General features: G+C 45.5%; 1 protein-coding gene across 7 annotated transcripts in view; it reads right to left on the minus strand.

The window, feature by feature from the left end:
• KLHL3 (kelch like family member 3) overlaps nt 1-19,619 on the minus strand; it is a 110,585-nt gene that overhangs the window by 15,522 nt on the left and 75,444 nt on the right. For all 7 annotated transcript variants that reach the window (XM_079916661.1, XM_079916665.1, XM_079916664.1 and 4 more), the window contains 5 exons: nt 19,424-19,540; nt 15,590-15,739; nt 2,813-2,930; nt 2,203-2,400; nt 607-708 (listed from right to left, as the gene is read on the minus strand). In XM_079916661.1, the coding sequence (XP_079772787.1) occupies nt 607-708; nt 2,203-2,400; nt 2,813-2,930; nt 15,590-15,739; nt 19,424-19,540 (685 nt within the window). The remainder of the gene's footprint in view (nt 1-606; nt 709-2,202; nt 2,401-2,812; nt 2,931-15,589; nt 15,740-19,423; nt 19,541-19,619) is intronic.

Raw genomic sequence — 19,619 nt, forward strand, 5'->3', positions numbered from 1 at the left:
TTCTGGAGAACAGAGAAAATCTAAGTCCTGCCCATCTCCTTCAGGAGAGTTTTAGGAACAAAATGAGAAATTGGAGATGAAAACCGTTTAAAAACTACAGTGCACTGTCTAAACAGCCCCCAGACCTCACCATTCGCTCCTGTCTCACCGCACACACCTTTCCTGACTAGAGCAGGACCCACCAACCTGTCTTGTAGTGACTAATCAGAACCGGGGAAAGGTGCCCACCTCACTCGGGGCTCTGTTAATAATGCTTAACATGTGAACATGAGGACAAAATTAAACAAACAATTGACTCTCACCCCCTCCACATTATACTCCTGGGTTATATCTTGACTCTGGATTCTCCAACTCGTAATAGAGACAAGTGGCCAAAGCAACAGGCCAGCATCTCCCCTCTAGGCTCCTCCCACGCCCCCCAACACAGCTCACCCACTTTCTAGCCTTGGGCCAGTAGCTTCACCTTTCTGAGTCTCAATTCTTCTCATCCGCTCATCAGGATACTAGTACCAGACTCAGCAGTAACGGGAGGAATAGAGTCAGGACACCAGGAGAAGGCCCAGGGGCCAGGGCAGGAACAGGCCACCACCCACTGCCGCTCCTTACCCTCTACGACACCCACACCCACACTGCTCCGCCGTGTGTTCATTGGGGCCACGAAGAACCACTCGTTGGTCTTGTAGCTATAGGCTTCCACTGACGCCAGGCCTGGGAGACAAGAGACTCATGAGGTTTCTATGGTGCCAAGCCTCACGCTGCTGTGCGAACAGTGAGGATGGGGGACAGTGCAGACCTGGGGGCTGGAAACCTGGGTGTATGACTCAGCACTACCTCTGCCTCACTGTGCAGCCCATGGCACCTCCCTAAACACATCTGCACTGTGTCTGCCTGAGGGGACCACTAAGACCTGACCTAGAGGGTGGGCTGTGAGAGGCCCAGGGGTATAACGTAAACCATAAAACCGACAGAAAGGAATAAATACCTGAGGTTGCCTCGCTGAACACCTATTCTATCCCTCTTTTCCCTTGTCTTCCTCTATTTTAGAGGCTGGAAGTCTGAAAACTTACCTTTCCAGAATCCCTTGGAGCTGTGGGTGACCAAGTCAATGCAATCTAAGCAGGATCTCTGAAACAGCCTTTGCTTTTCTGATAAGCCCCCACCCCCCTTCCTGCTTCTTGCTACCTGGAACACAAATGTGTTGGCTGGATGTAACAGCCACCTTGTGACCATGAGGATAAGTCCAAAAGACTCTTCAGGAACTTGGCCCCAGTATCCTTGAGCAACTGGATGAAGGTGGCAACTGCCAACCTCTGAATTTCTTGTTTCATGAACAAAGCAAAAGCTCTCATTTGTTTAAGCCACAGTTTAATCAGGTTTTCTACTGGCAGCCAAAAGCAATGCCTAAAAGAAACAATGCCCCACTATCCTTTGTTCTCTTTATTCCCAGTTCCCACTCACTAGAAGCAGCCTCTGGAGGGGCTACAGATCTTGGCATTAATGAAACAGGCAAAGAGAAGGCTGAAAAAGGTTACCAATTGGTGAAGACACAAATGAAATTTCAGGGAGGTAAAATATATTGTTTTTCCTGTCACTGGGGGCCAAAAGGTATCACTTTAGTTTAACAGAGTTGCTGTCAACAGAGACATCCACCTGGAGATAATCTCTCCAAGTCCATGTCCACTAGTAGTTTCTAATGCTTATTTTGGAGCTAGATGAAAGCCAGGAGCAAGGGGACGCTTCTGCAGTGGCACAACCTTGCACAGCTTTGGTAGGGCAGTAGAAAGGGCAATGGGCAAAGACTGTGTGACCTAAGCCACGTCTCTTCCCATAGCTGAACCTTAGCTCCCTCATCTGTTCAGAGGAGGGTTCAGACCACAGTTCTGAGACACCATCCAGCTGAGCTTGCTCTAAGCCTCATCTCCAGAATAAATGGGTTAACAGACACTGGAAAGGAGAAAAGGGCCTCTTCTGAGTGTGGGGTCCTTCCTAGAGCCCTAGAAATGACAGCACGTGGGCAGTTACATATTCTGTGTGTAGGAAGGTGCGCCTCTGACATGCAAGCTGGGAGAGGAGGAAGGATGGGTATGTTCTCGGGGCAGTAGCTACAGAGGGACCAGCGGTTGGCCCAAGAAATGGCTGACCAAACCAGGGTTGCATGGAAGGTGTGTCCTAGGCTGGATGGGGACTGAGTCCGGGACCTACCAGTACTGCCATCAAAGCCCCCGACGGCGTAGAGCAGGTCGTTGAGCACAGCTGCTCCCAGCGTGCTCCGGCGCTCCTGCATGCTGGCGATGGACGTCCACTGGTCCTTCACCCCGTCATACACGTCCACTGTCCGCACACGCAGTGAACCATTGAACCCGCCCACAGCGTACACGTGGCCAGCCATGAACACCACACCTGAGGCACAGGAAACCAAGGCATCAAGGTCATCTCAGACGGCTGATGACTCACGTTAATGAGTGACAATGGGGGAACGAGGCAGGCATGTAAATAATTCACCACAGAAGGTGATCTCCAACTTTAGATATTTGGGACTCACTGGATTTCTTCTCACATTTGCATTTCTAGTTTTGTTTGATTCAAGCAAGTACCTGGATTAGTCTGAAGTCCCTAAGCACATGAGAACTGACCCCTGAAGGTGCAGCTAGAAACTGTGCAGGTGGGGAAGGGAAAGGAAGGGAGTGTGGAATGCACAGATGCTTTTGGAAACAAGGAGCAGGACTGTGGCACCCAGTAGAGACCTGCGGTGGCGGCAGGGGTGGGGCGGAGTGGAAAGGCAGCCTGCACACCGGGAGGCAGTGCGGCTCACCTGCTCTGCATCTCCTGGAGGGGAGCTCAGCAATCTGATCCCACCGGTCCTCCTCAAAATCATAGCACTCCACACTGCGGATGGCCTTGGGTGCCTGGCCGCCAACCACGATCATGACCTCCAGAAAGACAAGTGGACATTAGCTGGGTCTCCCCAACATCCAGATTCATGGGTCATCAATCCCTGTTACGTCCACATGCTCACTGCCCAGGGTCCGTGGATGATCTGAGATGCCAGTTTACAGAGCTACGTACGTGAAGGTGCTGCCCCTAATCACCAACAGGTCTGAACGTTCAAGAAAAGTCTAACGAGCATCTTCCCACAGAAACACAACCGTAAAGTCTACGCTTCCCAAGTGCCCCTGCTCAGGGCTGTGTTGGGGGTATAGCCACTTGGGGCATCTTCTGCAATCTGAGTGTCCTTAAGCATTGGGGGCAAGGGGACTAAACTTTAAATCAAAATAAAATATTCCCATATATATATCAAAATATGCATATATTTTGGAATAGAGTACAGAATTTGGATGCATTTTAAGATAAAATTTATTCAAAAATATTTCTGAATGCATAGATTATAGGGAGCACTTATTCACTGCAGTATGGGAAAAAATTTGTAAAACACCGCTTTGTGGTGGTCACCACAAAAATGCATGTAACTGATGATGTTCTGAAAACACAGTGCTATAGTGTTATTTCCACAAGTAAGGTAGTGGCTACCACTGCCAGTCATCTTGGGAAGTATGTTGTCATTTGTCTGTCACCACAACTCTGCAAGGTAGATATTATCGTCCACATTGACAGGTCAGGAAAGTAAAGCTCAGAGAACATAGGTAAATTGCCCAAGGTCACACAGCTAAGCGCAGCAGAAGAGAGACTGAGAGCCAAGTGCACCTAACACAGGAGTGAGTGCAGCCCCACCTCTCTCCTGCTCCAGAGACAGGGTCTATGCCAGGACAGCTCACTACACCGTGTTTTTCAAACTGCAGGTCACATTTCATTGGTGGGTCACTAGATCAATTTAACGGGTTTCAACCAGCATACTTTTTAATAGAACAGCACAGAAAATATAGTAAGGATGTTATTTCATGAAATATTTGTTCTGGTTATACACACATGTATGTATCTCCTAGAGAGCAATTTAAACATATTTCTTAGCGTAGGATGTAGTATTTTAAAAAACAATGAAAGCCACTGTTCTGCCTGCAGCAACAGAACTTCAGCAGTTCACTGTGGTATCCCCATTGCTGTGACTTTTGTCATGTGTTATTAATAAATAAAAATTAAAGCACCAAAGTTAACAATAGTTTACATATGTCAGTAAGTCTACAAATTCATGGCTGTCGCCACAATGACTTCACTCTCACTCACTCATTCCAAATTGCCTTCTTAAGTGGAGAGAGAGGGATAAAGTCACAGGCAGACAATCAACATAAGTCACAGGATCTTCTCATTATCTGTGGCTTGTCTTATTTACCACAATGGTTCTCAAACTTCAATGTGCATCAGAATCCCCTTGAAGGCTTGCTGAGACACAAATTGCTGGGCCCTACGCCACAGAGTTTCTGACTCAGTAGGTCTGAAGCGGGACTGAAAATATGCATTTCTAACAAGTTCCCAGTTGATGCTGATGCTGCATTTCCAAGAGTCATACTTTGACAATTCCTGTTTTAACCCACAAACATAGAGATTTCCTGATGATGTACCATCAACCATTTCTGCCGTTATAATTATCACAGTGATCCCTGCTTCCCTGCAAAGCATTTCTGGGGAGAAAAGTGATCATCAAACTCTGTGAGTGCAGCTAAACATTACCCACCATATAGGGAGACAGGTATAGGGCTGACAGTCATTGCTCAAGATCAATTATTTATGACCCAAGATTCTAGATTCAGGCTCACCTACTGCCCATGTGGGTGGTCACTGGTCATCAGAGTTAGTCTATAGCGCTTCTGTGACCGAATGTAAGTGACCAATGTTCAAAAACTCAGAATTCCGTTCTGACTTCTGGAACATGCCAAAGGAACCCAGCACACATAGTCCAGACTTAGAGCTGTTGGTGCCTCCATAAATAAATGTTCTGCATTTGACTTTCCTCTGCTCAGAAGGTCCACTGCCCTGTGTCAAGAGCAGCCCTTTTCAGAGAGATGCAGAATTCTACATTCCTTCCCATCTGTAATTCTTTGCTTAGATAGGCATCCATGAACAGTTCAAGAGGGATGTTAATGAACACAGCCTCTTGGCAAACTTCAGACAATGCCCAACTTATTCCTCCAGGGCTGAATGACCCGCATTCAAAAACATACCTAGAACTTGTACTGTCTTTCTGGTTTTGAGTTGGTAAAGTTGAAATGAAGTCAAACCATTACAAGGATTTTCTCTGAAATCTGATTTTGGGGCTAACTGGGAATAAAACTAGTTTTTAGTTTTCTTTCTGCAGTGACATCAAGTACCCAACACCCTCTCCTTGAGACACTCTTCCCCCATCTGATCCCCCCCAACAACTGCTTATCTTTCAGGTCTCAGTTTACACGTCACTTCCTCCAAGAGGACCTCTCTGACCTCCAAAGCTGAGTTACAGGTCCTTCTCTGAGAACACATATGCCCTGGGTTCTCCCACTAAAAGTGCCCCACGTTGTGCTGTAACTGTCCAGTAACCTTGTCTCCCTTCTAGACAGTGAGCCCTGGCAGCGCAGAAAAATGTACCTGCCTCAATCACCAAGATAACCCTAGGGCCCTAGGGTACCAGGTAAAAGTGATGACTCAAATATTTATTTGGAATAAAGAATAAATGAATAGTAAAGACCACATGCAAAGAGTTAAATGAAAAAATACATAGTTACAGGGCTTCCCTGGTGACACAGTGGTTAAAAATCTGCCTGCCAACGCAGGGGACTCGGGTTCAAGCCCTGGTCCAGGAAGATCCCACATGCCGTGAAGCAACTAAGCCCATGCACCACAATCACTGAGCCTGCACTCTAGAGCCCATGAGCCACAACTACTGAACCCACGTGCCACAACTACTGAAGCCCACGTGCCTAGAGCCCGTGCTCCGCAACAAGAGAAGCCACCGCAATGAGAAGCCTGCACACCTCAACGAAGAGTGGCCCCCACTCGCTGCAACTAGAGAAAGCCCGCACGCAGCAACAAAGACCCAACACAGCCAAAAATAAATAAATTAAATAATTTTTTTAATTAAAAAAAAATACACAGTTAAATAAAAAAAAAACACACACACACAAGCTAGAATGTCTCTTTCTTGGGTTAAAACATGTTAGACACCAGATTACAATTCTGGGGACAGAATTTGAGGAAAACAAACAAAAAGAGAAAGAGAGCTTTTCCCATCTTTTGACTCAACCACCAGAAGGCTGTTTACTCTTTGCATAAGCTATCAAGACCTCTTCTATAAACAAAAAAGGCAAAGCTTCAGGGGACTTAACCATGTCCCAGAAACCATCTTCCGCCAGGGTAGGGAGGTACATTCATACTGGAGAAAATCCAGCACTCATCTCTGAGAATTTTCATAGTAACACAGAAGCGATATTATAGAAATGCAAAAAATTTAATGTTAAAGTAAAACCTGCATAGAAAGACAAAAAAGATACAGAACAAGGTTTTCAAAATAAACTTGCCTTTGAGCTTATAAAACCACTGGTGAGAGACGACTTTTAAAATTCCAAACTTGTACAATAATCTGGGAAGAGCAATTATGAGGTTTCATGGGGGTAGGACCATTGGTTTCTGAAAATGTAGAGGTAGCTCAAGGCAGAGGGAGGAGTAGGTATACTTTCTCCTTCTCTCGTAGACATGAGAAGTCCAATTTCCATGGCAGGTCTTACAAAAAGCCATCATACAAGGAGCACTACGGTCATCACTGTGTAATTGTACAGCATAAAAAGAATACATTTCCTATCTTGACTACTAACAGATGGTTGTTTCCATAGATACCTGATTTTAGCAACCAATTAGACAAAAACGAGTATTCCCCAAAGTCTACATGTATTACATCTCTGAAACTGTAAGCCTCCAGATACTCAAGTCTCTTCTTGTCAGGGCAAGAAGAGACTTGAACCATTCTTTCTTGCAAGCCCACATTTGACATTTCCAGAAAAACTCAGGCCCAAAGACTTCAATAGGCATATTTCTTTCTTCCCCTGACACCCCTAAGTCCCACTTTACTAAAGATGTGTAATGTCTTTAATAGAAATTACTGAGTCAAATCAGCTTATTAAATGATCACTATGTTTAACATTTATCCTTCAAGGTAACTCTGAGTAAGAACTACCGGTGGTCATATGGGAATCATAAAATACTAAAGAACTAGTTCCAGGCTAACAATTATGCTAGACCAAACATAACCTCATCACACTCAAGGACAGCAATGTACTTGGGAGCCCTGCAGGGCACCCAGGGTCCTGACCCCAAGTCTCAGTCATCACTGTGTTAAAGGCTGCAGACCTCTTGGTGAGTGGAGAGTTCTGGGTGACACAACACTGGTGAGCCAGACTCGACTGTGCAGGACATGGCTACTGGACCACTCCCAAGGAAAACACTCTCATTTTAGAAAGTCAAATGGCCATTTACTTTAGGGACATTAGTGAGACCATGTAAAGACTACCTGAGTCCTTGGGAAGGAAATTTCACTCCCAGCATAACAAGATGATTTTTTAAAAAAACATTTAACACTGTTTCTTTCACTTGGATGAGTCTGAACTCCACCAGCGTGACTGTGTCAGTGCAGGCATGTTGGTCCCTCCTCACAACATGACAACTGCTCTGTGTCTGAGAGCCATCAGGTAGCAGAGACTAGCCAGGGGGAGGGCAGGAAGTGAACAGCGCAGAGCTTTCCAGCCCATTTGTGCATCAGGACCCTAACCCTAAGTCATTAGACTCTGCACTCAGGGGAGTGGAATGACCCAGGCTCTGCACACCTTGTTCATCAGGCAAGAGTAGAGTGTGTGTCCAAACTCTCTTCCATGACCGGTGAACTGGGCAGAAGGCAGGCCCAGCCAGTCGGTCCCTCGGGCCAGGGCAGGAAGCAAGAGTCTCTCTTACCCTGGTGCGTGGGGCCGCAGGGCTAACACCAAAAATTCATCCGAAGGAGCATGTCGAGGTCGAGGCAGAAGACTTGTCCCAGCAGGTTCTGAGCAACAGGTGCTCCAGGCAAGGACTGACAGCCAAGGTGCACGGACCACGAGAGGTGAAGAAGCAGCAGCGCGGGAGCAAGACCCACGGAGGAGAGCAGGAGTGGGAAACGGACTTTGGAGTCAGACACACCTGCGCTCAAATACCAGCCCCGTCACTAACTAGCTGTGTGAACCTGGGCAGGCACTTAACCTTGCCAAGCTCGCTTCCATCACCTAAAATATCAGGATAATAGGATGTTTCTCCCATGGGTGTCAGGAGGCTTAAATGATATAAAGCATTTAGCACAGCGTTCGGTAAACAGCACACACTAAATGTTAACTTCTATTATTAGATCAACACCAGCATCATTACTACCATTTAAAGCAGCTGCTAAAACAGATTCCCAACAAATGGTAGAAAAGGACGCTTATGATCTGTGAACGGGAAAGTGAGCGCCAGTAATTCCAGGGATAATGATGGGGGGTTTTCAGGACCCCAGGGTGTTTCCCAGGGTCTTTCCTGGGTCCATTTAAAGGACCGAGATGCGGGAGGAGCAGTGTCCATCCGTGGGCCTGGCCCAGGTGAGAAGTCATCCTACCCACCCTGCCAACAGCCTTGTTTCCAACACTGTCTTCTGAAGGCAGGACAGACCAACTCAGGAGGAAGCCACCCACTTCCAGCCCAAATGGCTTAATGGCTTTTTGGTGTCATTTTAAAGAGTTGAATAAAGATGTCAACTGCACTGAAATGACAGTGAAAAGTGCCAGATTCAGTACATCTCCAAAGGGTTTATTTGCATCTTCCTGGAACCTCATTTCTCTGCTGCCATCTGCAGCACAAGGTAATGCAGGAGTATCGTGAGTGGCTGGGAGTCAGCCCCTGGTTGTCCATGGCAACCCAGCCTCAGGGAAAGTGCTGGGTGGTGAACGTGTGGGAGCCCAGATGATGCTATTAGCTGTTCTGGCTTGAATATGTCAGTATGATCAATGCATATATGGCACAAGAAAAAAACACCCTTCTTAGCCTCTGCAGCTATCTCAAGGCAGAATCTTGTTTCTTTCAGGGAGGAGGTTTGGCTGGCAAACAGGTTCTCTGCTGAGAATTGCTGAGAACAATGTGCAAATCTCTCTCCACCCCTTTGTTTCTCAAAGTCAGCTCTGTCAGAAAGCCAACTTGGACTGAATTCATGAAAGCACAAGCCAGCTGGCCCTTGGAATTCCTGTGGCCACTCCTCCAAGTAGCCCCATTGTCTCTCAACGTCTCTTCTTCCTCCTTTTATTTGGCCACTTGTATATTTCTACCTTACTTTCTCAGAGGGACTTCTTAAAAGTCCTCAGAGGGTAGGAATCAGGTTTCTTTCTACCCAGTACTCAGCTAAAATGCTTTTGTGAAATGTGGAGGCAAGGTCTGAAGTCAGTCACCCTGGACTTAAATCTCAGCTTAGCTATTTACTAGCTGTGCTTCCAGATACATCGCAAATTCTTTGATATTCCTCCACTCAAGCCATGGAACTTAATCACCACCCCCTCCCTTGAGTGTGGGGTAGACTTGCTGACTCGCACCCAGGAAATAAAATACAGCAGATGTGATGGGACATCACTTTGAGAGAAGGTTATTTAAAGACTACAGCTTCTGTCATGGGCGTGCTCTCTCATTCTTTTGCTGTAGAATCACTCACTCTGGGGAAGCCAGCTGCCATGTCATGAGGACACCCGAGCAGCTTATGGAGAGGCCTGTGGGGTGGGGAACTGATAACTACAAGCAACCACAAGCGTAAGCTTAGAATCAGATCCTCCCCAAACAAGCCTGGGGATGACTGCAGTCCCAACCAGCAGCTCAACTACAACCCCACGAGAGGCCCTGGGCCAGGATGACCCAGCTAAGCCTTTCCAGGATCCCTGCCCACAGAAACTAAGATAACAAACGTTTGCTGTGTCAAGCCACCAAGGTTAGGGTAATCTGAAATGCAGCGAGTAGGTGACATAACCTGAGATCCAACTTCCCCATGTGTAAAAGGGGGATAACGACAATTTTGAAAATCTTATTAGATAATAAATGTAAATCACTCAGCTCAGCGCTTGGCACGTGCTCAGCAATTAGACCTGCTACTATCATCTTTGTGGGGTTAGTATCATGTGATGGTCAAAAGCAAAGACTTTGAGTTGGCCAGACCTATAAAGAACTCTTACAACTCAATAAGTAGAAAATAATTTTTTAAATGGGGAAAGATTTGAACAAAGACTTCACCAAAGAAGACAAACAAATGGCAAATAAGCACATGAAAAGATGCTCAACATCATTAATCATTAGAGAAATGCACATTAAAACCACAGTGAGATACGACCACATACCTACTAGAATGGCCAAATTTTTTTTTAAATAGATAATACAAGGAGTGGTGAGACAGTTGAGTAACAAGAACTCTCGTACGTTGCTGATGGGAAAGCACAATGGCACAGTCATCTTGAAAGACAGTTTAGCAATCTCTTAAAAAGTTAAACTTACAGTTACCATTCGGCCCAACAATCCTACTCCCAAGAGAATTTAAAGTATTTACCCAAGAGAAATTAAAATACTTGTCCACACAAAAATCTGTGAGTGAATGTTCAAAGCAGCTTTATTTGTAATAGCCAAAAACTGAACACCCAAATGTCCATCAGCCAGTAAATGGATAAACAAATTACAGTCCATCCATACAATGGAATATTCCTTAGCAATATAAAGGAATTAACTCTTAATACATGCAACAACATGGATGAATCTCAAAAACATGATGCAAAGAGAAATAAGGCAAGATCAAAAGGCTACATATGGTATAATTACAATACATTTATGACATTCTAGAAAAGAGAAGACTGTAAGGACAGAAATCAGATCAGTAGCTGTCAGGAGCTGGGGGTAGGAGAAGTCGCTTGACTACAAAGCAGCACAAGGGAAATTTTTGGAGTGATTAAAATATTCTATATTTTGATGAGGATGGTGGATATATGACTGCGTGCATTTGTCAAAATTCATCAAACTGCATCCCTCTTTAAAAAGAGCAAATTTTACTGTGAATAAATTATTGTACCTCAATAAATAGGAATTTTAAAAAATATGGGATGTTGATAATGAGGAAAGCTACGCATGTGTGGGGGCAGAAGGTATATGGAGAATCTCTGTACCTTCCCCTCAATTTTTAAAAAAATATTTATTGGGGCTTCCCTGGTGGCGTAGTGGTTGAGAGTCCACCTGCCGACGCAGGGGACACAGGTTCGTGCCCCGGTCCGGGAAGATCCCACATGCCGCGGAGCGGCTAGGCCCGTGAGCCATGGCCGCTGAGCCTGCGCGTCCGGAGCCTGTGCTCCACAACGGGAGAGGCCACAACAGTGAGAGGCCTGTGTACCAGAAAAAAAAAAAAAAAAAATTTATTTATTTGGCTGCGCCACATCTTAGTTGCAGCCCACAGGATCTTTGTTGCTGCATGCAGGATATTCATTGTGGCACAGGAGATCTTTAGTTGCAGCATGCAGGATCTTAGTCCCTGACCAGGGATTGAACCCAGGCCCCCTGCACTGGGAGCATAGAGTCTTAACCACTGGACCACCAGGGAAGTCCCCCCCTCAATTTTGCTATGAATCTAAAACTGCTCTAAAAATATAAAGTACTAACTTAAAAAAAAAGAAGTAAATGTATTAGAAATGCATCTCAATGAGATGAATGAGATATTATATAGCTTTAATTAAAGAATATTTTGATGCGAAAGAAAAAAAAGAAAGATGAAGAGAAGGAAGGAAGGGAGGGAGGGAGGGAGGAAGGAAGGAAAAACAGGGAGAGGGAAGTGAAAAGAAAGAAAAGAGAAAAGAAAAGGAAGAGAAAGAAAAGAATCTTTTTTTATCTGCCACCAAAACGTGAAAACCTGTCCCTGAAGGCAGTTTGGTACAAGACTTCGGAGTGGAACAGACCTTGTTCAAACCCCAGCTCTGCACTTACTAGCTGCATTACTGGGCAAGTTACTTTACCTCTCTGATTAAACTCTGTAAAGTAGGGATATGACTAGCACTGACCTATTATTATCATGATTTAATGAGATAAGGCACAGTCCATAATCCTCAAAGTGACAGCTCCCCTCAGCACACCCCACTCCTCAAACCCACAGTGGAGATCTTGTTAATTCAAGTGCCCACACAATGGTGACAGGAGTAGAGGCTGAGAAGCAGCATGGACAATATAACCTTAAATCATTTAAGGATTAAAGCTGGGGGAACAATGAGGCAAAGAGCAGCAACGCCTTTTTTTAAATTCCTTCAACAGATTCAAAGGAAGTCATGGTGCCAGTCGCCTGCAGAAGGCCATGTGCTCAGAAACCTAAACATTTTCATTTGGAAAATAAATGGTTCCTAAGGAGTAGAGGCGACAGGGGGACAACTTTGGCCTCCTGAAACAGGGGGTGGACTCTTCTCAATTATAGAATCAATATCTGGGAAGGGACACAAGGTATGTTGCAGAGGCGGGGAGCGGGGGGTGGGGGGAGGGTTGTCTCAAGCATGCTTAGTCCAGGCTCAGATACAAACTTGGCTTTGATTTTCAAAACTGTCTTTTCATGGGTGTGTGCTGTAAAAGCCAGACATGGAGCCTAGAAAAGGAGAGGCCACTGGGTAGGGTCACCACACAAAGAAAATGGGCCAGCTCTGCACCATTTCCTTAGCTCCAGAATACACTCCCCAGGAAAAGACGTCATTAACCTGATATTAGATAGGATGAGAACCTCAGTTTTCAAAGAGAAAAGTCACAGACAAGCAATAAGGCCAGCTGGAAACCCGGGATATAAAAAAACCGCCTGCACACAAAACAACAGCGCACCTTAGAATCAATATTCTCCAGACACAAAGCTGGTAGAAATTTAGATCATAATGAGGGTGATATTCAAGTCCATGGGAGAGAGAGATTATTTAATAAGATAACTTTGAGGCAACAGCCTCATGATCTGCAATACAAATAAACCTGAATTCCTACCCTCACTCTTTACACCAAAACAAATTCTAAGTGCATCAAAGATTCCAACATAAAACAGAAATCATAAAAGTATTTGAAGAAAACACAGAGTATTTTTTTTTAAATCTCAGAGCAGGGAAAACATTTCTAAGCAAAACCTAAGCTATAAAGCAGAAGATAGATTAATTTGACTACTTATTATTTTTCGGGATTCAAAATGTTACAAACAAGTTTAGAGACAAACTAAGAAAAAAATATGTAAAACACATACAAGGGCCTAAACTCTTTAAAAAGAGCATGTAAAAACCATTAATTAAAAAAATACAGTCTAACAGAAAAATGGGCAAAGGACATGAACAGGGAATTTCCACACCTCCCAAATATACAAATGCCAATAATCCTTTGAAACCAAGATTAATCTTACTCACAATTAAAGAAATGCAAACCAAAACAAGATGCCATCTTTTAAAGGATATTTGACACATATATGTTTAGATATTTTAAAAAATGGAAATTATTGCAAGGCCCATCAATAGATGACAGTTACATAAATAATAGCACATAAATATAATTAAATGCCATGCACCTATTACAATTTAAATGCTGTTTTTACCCATAGTGATAACACTGAATGCAGTCTGTAGCATCTGGTTGAGTAAGAGAAAAAGATTTCAATCTGTGTAGCAAGAGTCCATTTATCTAAAAGTGTACAGTTTGACCTATTTGTGAATAAGTGCACAGAGATACGTCTGGAAGAAAATTCATCAAAATGATAGCAGTGACTGTCCCTGGGTGGAAGGATTTCAGGTGATTTTTACTTTATTTTGAAATCCTTTTAATAATCTACAATGAGCATACATTTCTATAATCAAAGAAAGCTAAGTTATTTTCATTTTGAAAAAGATGAAGAAGTTTTGATGCAATGTTCCAACAAAACAAAACGCATCAACATGCAATAAGGCAAATGGTCCCAAGGCTGAGACCCATGCCCTGTGGCTGCCCCTCCTAGCTGGCACTGTGCAACAGGAGGCAGACAGGTAGGTAAAAATCAGGTTTACAAAGGTGGAGCAGGTACAGGATGGTAAGGGTTCAAGAACAGGTTTGGAGCGGGAGAAAGACTCAATTCAAAACCTGATTCCAGGCGGCTTCCCTGGTAGCACAGCGGGTAAGAATCTGTCTGCCAATGTAGGGGACAGGGGTTCGAGCCCTGGTCTGGTAAGATCCCACATGCCGCGGAGCAACTAAGCCCATGCACCACAACTACTGAGCCCGCGTGCCACAACTACTGAAGCACGTGCACCTAGAGCCCGTGCTCTGCAACCAGAGAAGCCACCGCAATGAGAAGCTCACACACCACAACAGAGTAGCCCCCGCTCACCGCAACTAGAGAAAGCCCACGCGCAGCAATGAAGACACAACACAGCCAAAAATAAATAAATAAATTTATTAAAACAAAACCAAAAAGAAACCTGGTTCCACCACATTAGCTGTGTTTACTTTGGGCAAGTCAGTTAATCTCTCTGATCCTCAGTTTCCTCCTTCCTGAACTAGGATAACTGCCTCTACTTTCTATACGATATCTTCAGCTCACTGCTTGGCACACAGTAAGTACTCAATAAATGTCAGCTGCTTATATTATTATCTGGGACATTTGTAACCTTTGTTCACATTGCAACCACTATGTTCTCCATGATCTGGGGTCACAAGAGCAGAGCGGAGAGAAGCAAACCTCGGAAAATCCAAATATCTGGTCTTGGACAACATGCTTCTCTAGCCCCGTGAAACCCTTCCTGGAAGCAGCAGGTGAGGAGTAAGGCAGCCAACCGCAAAGAGGAAGAGAAGGACAAGGCAAGGAATCCCTGGGTGCTGCCTAATTGTAGTGGATGAGCCAACACGACTCATTCCTCTCCTCTACCCTTCCTCCTGGGTTGGCTGGGACCTCCCCCTAGACTTCATGTTAGGATCCTGGAAAGACGACTCGAATGCCAAGGTAGAAAGGCCTTGAGAGACCATCTAGTGCAGCATCCTTCATTCTACATGTGAGGAACCTGAGGACCACGGAGGGGAGGGGACTTGCAGGGAACCAGAGAGCCAGTACCCAGCACAGACCTTCCATCATGGTGTCCCCTCCTACGCTCATCCTTCCCTCCCCCTGCCTGCCCCCTCACACGCTCTCATTTCCCCCATCTTCCCCCACTTCCTTACCTGTAGGACTCCTTAAGGGCCCCTTTCTCCTCTGGCAGCCCTAATTGTCCTTTATGGCTCTGTGATGAGGGGAGAAACCAGACTAGGACTGTTCTGACTCAAAGAATGGCCTAGAAAGAGGACTGCTGTGGCCACCACTACATCAAGACCCACCCAGCTACTCCTCTGCTTCCAAAAGAAACAGAGCCCAAACCATGGTGTAAAACAGGAAGGGAAGAAGAAAGAGACCTGAGTTATTCACAATCCTTCCTGGTGACAGTGAAGGTTACCTTGAAACCCTTAGGAAAGGAAGACCCCGGAAGAGAGAGGTACCAGCAGATTCACGAGGAACCAGCAGACTCCATCTCCTAGGTGGTAAATACAACCGAGAGGCAGGGCAGCCATGGGTGAGGAGAGACTTGGAGACAGGAGTACAAGGCCATTTTCCCAGATCACAGTTCCAACTCTTGGCAGTGACTGGGCTGGGGCTTACCTTGGGCAGGCTAACTGGAGTCCTGGGCTTCGTCCTTGGGTTTTTAATCAAGAGCCTCTGATCCAGAGGGAGAAGATGATATTTCATGGCCTCGATGAGGAAGTCCTTACAGGTGTTGTTATTCTTTATCAAAGCTTCTTCTTCAACTGTCTAGAGGTAATAACCCATAGGTGATCCTGGTGCAGAACTCGGCCCCATTTCCCAAGCCATCTCCCTGGGCTGAGTCATTCCTGTACTCTCACACTCATTCGTTCCCATACCACACCATCTCAGACCCTAAGACAAAGGTCCACAGAGTTACAGCTTAGTGCCCACCTCCTGCATCTCAAGAGAACAATGGAGTAGGTGATTAAGCTCTGGCATCAAGCAGGCAGGGATACAAATCCCAGCTCTACCACTTAACTCCTCAGTTTCCTCATCTGTAAGATGTAAGATGGGCATATTAAAGTCCCCCAGAAACTCATAAGTTGTGTTTGTTTGTTCGTTTATAGGCTTAACGAGATTATGCAAAACAAAGACAACTGATTGTCCCTAAAGCTTCTTTCCACATGCCTTCTGGTTAGAATGTATTATAATGTTTAAGGCAAATGGCCAGATATTTGAGAGAAGGAGAGGGAGGGAAAGAGGAAAACGGTGGGATGCATCGGCCAACCTTTGGAGGCACTGGGTATAGTAAGGTGATATTCAAGAAGAAGAATTCATATTCATTATCTTACAGTGCAAGCCTCAGGGAGAAGTGTCCAGTGAGGCACTCTCCAACAAAGCAGTGGTATCAGAGCAGAAAGAATGTCCTGCACAAAAGTCCCACCAACTGACCTCCACTTGGACTGCATCTAAGCTGGGGCTGTGGCTTCTTCATGCCTTATTCTAGAGCCAAGGACTCAAGCAGGTGCTCAGCAAGTGTGGGCCTAAATATTTCACAAGCAAAGCTAAGGATGAACCATGCTGGTACTCTGACTCTCAAATCTCCACCCTTGGGCACAGGTCAGATTGCTACGTGGCATATCTGTAAGGGGTAGTGTGGTCTTCAGAGGCTACTTCATGTCTTCTTTGCTGGAGTGTTTGGGAGCTGTTGGCAAGGTCAATTCCATTCAGCAGCTAACAGTGATTGAATGTCTCCTGGTTGGGCAGCTCAGTGCTGGACCCCGGGGAGAAAATGATGCACAAGACAAGGGTTCTGACCCAGAGGCCCTCAGGTCCAGTCAGAGAATGAGAAGGGCCTCCCCACCTCAATTATCTCAGTCCTCGAGCTGTCATGCACAGGCCTGGCTGAGCCGCTCCTGGGTCCCCCACCTGTAACTAGGAATGGGAATGCGGCCAGGGCCATCACCTGCTGGGTAGCGTTGGAGATGGCAGGAAAAGAAGGATCAGTGAGGGCGCCTCTGTTATCTCTGGACACCTCCTTCCCCACAGACTATCCCCAGGGACACTCCGTTTTCTTGGAAGGTTTTTTTCCCTCCTACTGAGGGATTGAGGCAGGTAGGGACAAATCATAAACGTTTGGGGTCAGTTAAAAATGAAAAAGGGTGGGAGAGGATCTCTTTAAAAGCTTGGGAAGAAGGAAAAATGCATGAAAAATGCTACTTCTCCCAAAGAACTCATTCGGCTTGAATGAAAAGCTCCCTGGGAGAGTTAGTACTTCATGGGTACAGAGTTTCAATCCGGGATGATGAAAACGTTTTAGAAATGGGTATGGTGATGGTTGTACAGCACAGTGAATGCAATTAATGCCACTGAACTGTACACTTAAAATGGTTACCATGATGAAGTTTATATTGTACATATTTTATCACAAGGACAAATTTTTAAATAAGATATGGCATGTTATACACTTGGCACAATATTTGTAAATATTTAATAAAAGCCTAATAAAGGTTAGCTATTAAAAGAAAACAACAACAACAAAACAACTCCCCCAGAAGTCAGTGTTGGTACAGGTCTTCCCAGAGCTTTCCTTCCTCTCAGCCTCCTCCTCTACCATCAGCCATCCCCAGTGGTTAGACTAGTTTGACGTTTCAAGGTCAACTGAATGGTTTTTTGGGGGGAGGGGTTTGTTGTTGTTTTTTAACATCTTTATTGGAGAAAATGAGTGTTAATGAAACATCTCCTTCCAGAGGTGTTCTGAAAAAAAAAAAAAAAAGTCCCACACAACAGTTCTCATGCACATTGTCTCTGAGCTCCTCCTTCTCCAGATCTAAACCTGACCTTGCCCTAATAACCCAGGAACTATTTCCTAAAGTCTTCATTAAATTTCCATTGTGGGTACCAGACGGAGGTTGTGCGCAGGGGTATCTAAAGCCCCTTTAGCTTTCTCCGGAACCCAAGTCCACAAGCCGTCCTTCCTCCTTGTGAAAGTGAGACTGTGCTGGAGGCCAGGTGTCCGCCTTCACCAGTGGTCAGGCCCCACTCAGGATAGTGGGAGGTTTGGCTCTGACACGGGGAGCTCAGGTGGGTTCGGTGCCTCTGCTGAGGGGGCCTCTCCTACACGAAGGATGTGCGGCCACCAGGTGGCAGTGGTACCATCCAAAGTGTAAAACGCAGGGCATGTATGAAGGCTTGAGAATATACGCCCCGGCCCCTGAGAAGAGGGCTGAGGTTCAGAGATTCAGAGACCATTCCACTGACTCCTGAGGGCTGTGATCAACAGCACCACAAGATGAAGACTTTATAAGTGCTGGTAAGGATACTCTCTCCCGCTACTACCAACGGTCGTGAAGGCCATAGAGATATCACTGAACACAGGGTTGTAGGCTTTACATGGTTTATCTCATTCTATCCCCAAACGACCCTATAAGGGCAGGGGCTATTTTCACCAGATGAGAAGACAGAGGCTTAGCAAGGCTGAGGATTCGCCCAGTGTCTTACGGTCAAGAAGTGACGGAGCTCAGCTGCTGGGCTGCTGAACCTACTCTTATCCCGGCTTCACATCTGCCATTCCTCCCAGGGACTTCTTGAGGACGGCTGAGGGCTGGCCTACTGCCTTGGCACTTGTTATTTGTCTATTTAAGTTTTATCCTCTGCCTGCCTGGAAAACATCTAATGCCACTGACACTACAAAGTTAAGTCATGTAAAATATACAAACAGAAGAGAAAGTATTAAAGGTGGCGCCTGCTTAGGGAAGGTGGGTGGTCTAGAGCCAGACAGACTTGGATTTGAATCCTAACCCTGCCACTTACTAGCTGGTGACTCCAGATAAATCCCAACCTCCGTAAGCCTCAAAGCCCACATTTGTAAAAAGGGGATTTTAACCTCTGCTCACAGGGTTGTTACAAGGATTAAATGAGAAAATATGTGGCACCATGTTTTAGAGGAAGCAGACGCAGTATGTATTCCAGGCACTTGCGAAGAGCTGGTTTTTACAGTCCTGAATTGGGCCCCAAGTTGCCTAACACGAAGGCAAGAAGGGAACATAGAAACATGATGGAAATGACCCTTCTTGCTTCAGTTCTGTACAACAAAAACAGCTAATAACTTCTGTTGAACATGTGTCATCCCCAGCTCCATGCTAACACCTGAACCGCATCCTTACAGCTCCTTTGGTCCTCACAACAACACTGCTGGGCTCTAGTATAATTTCCCTTCTAGAGAAAAAGAAACTGAGGCTTAAAGCTAAGATGTAGAAGAGGAGGAACTAAACCTTAGTGTCTCATTCTCAAACCTATGCTCTTAAACCTTACACTACCATGCCTCACACTGAACCCAGGGGGTTGGTGCCCTCACTCCACAGAAAGGACCCAGGAAACTCAGCACTCCATACAACCGGGGTTGCCCACTGCTACTCCTAGGAGGCCTGGGCGAGCAGGGAAGCGCTTGGTTCTTCACATAGCACTCACCTGGACAAGGTAATCCCTCGGTAAGAGAGGGAGACGGACGTGTTCCATCAGCTTTGCCATGTGCTCTAAACGGGTTTCTTTCTCGTAATTGATCCATGAAATCACAGCTTCAAATACCTGTAAGGAAAATCAACATAGGTAACTTTTGCAAAGAGGCATTAACTTTAAACAGCTTTCAAACAACTTCCTCAACCTG

Source organism: Stenella coeruleoalba, assembly GCF_951394435.1.
Source record: "Stenella coeruleoalba genome assembly, chromosome: 3".
Lineage (NCBI taxonomy): Eukaryota > Metazoa > Chordata > Mammalia > Artiodactyla > Delphinidae > Stenella > Stenella coeruleoalba.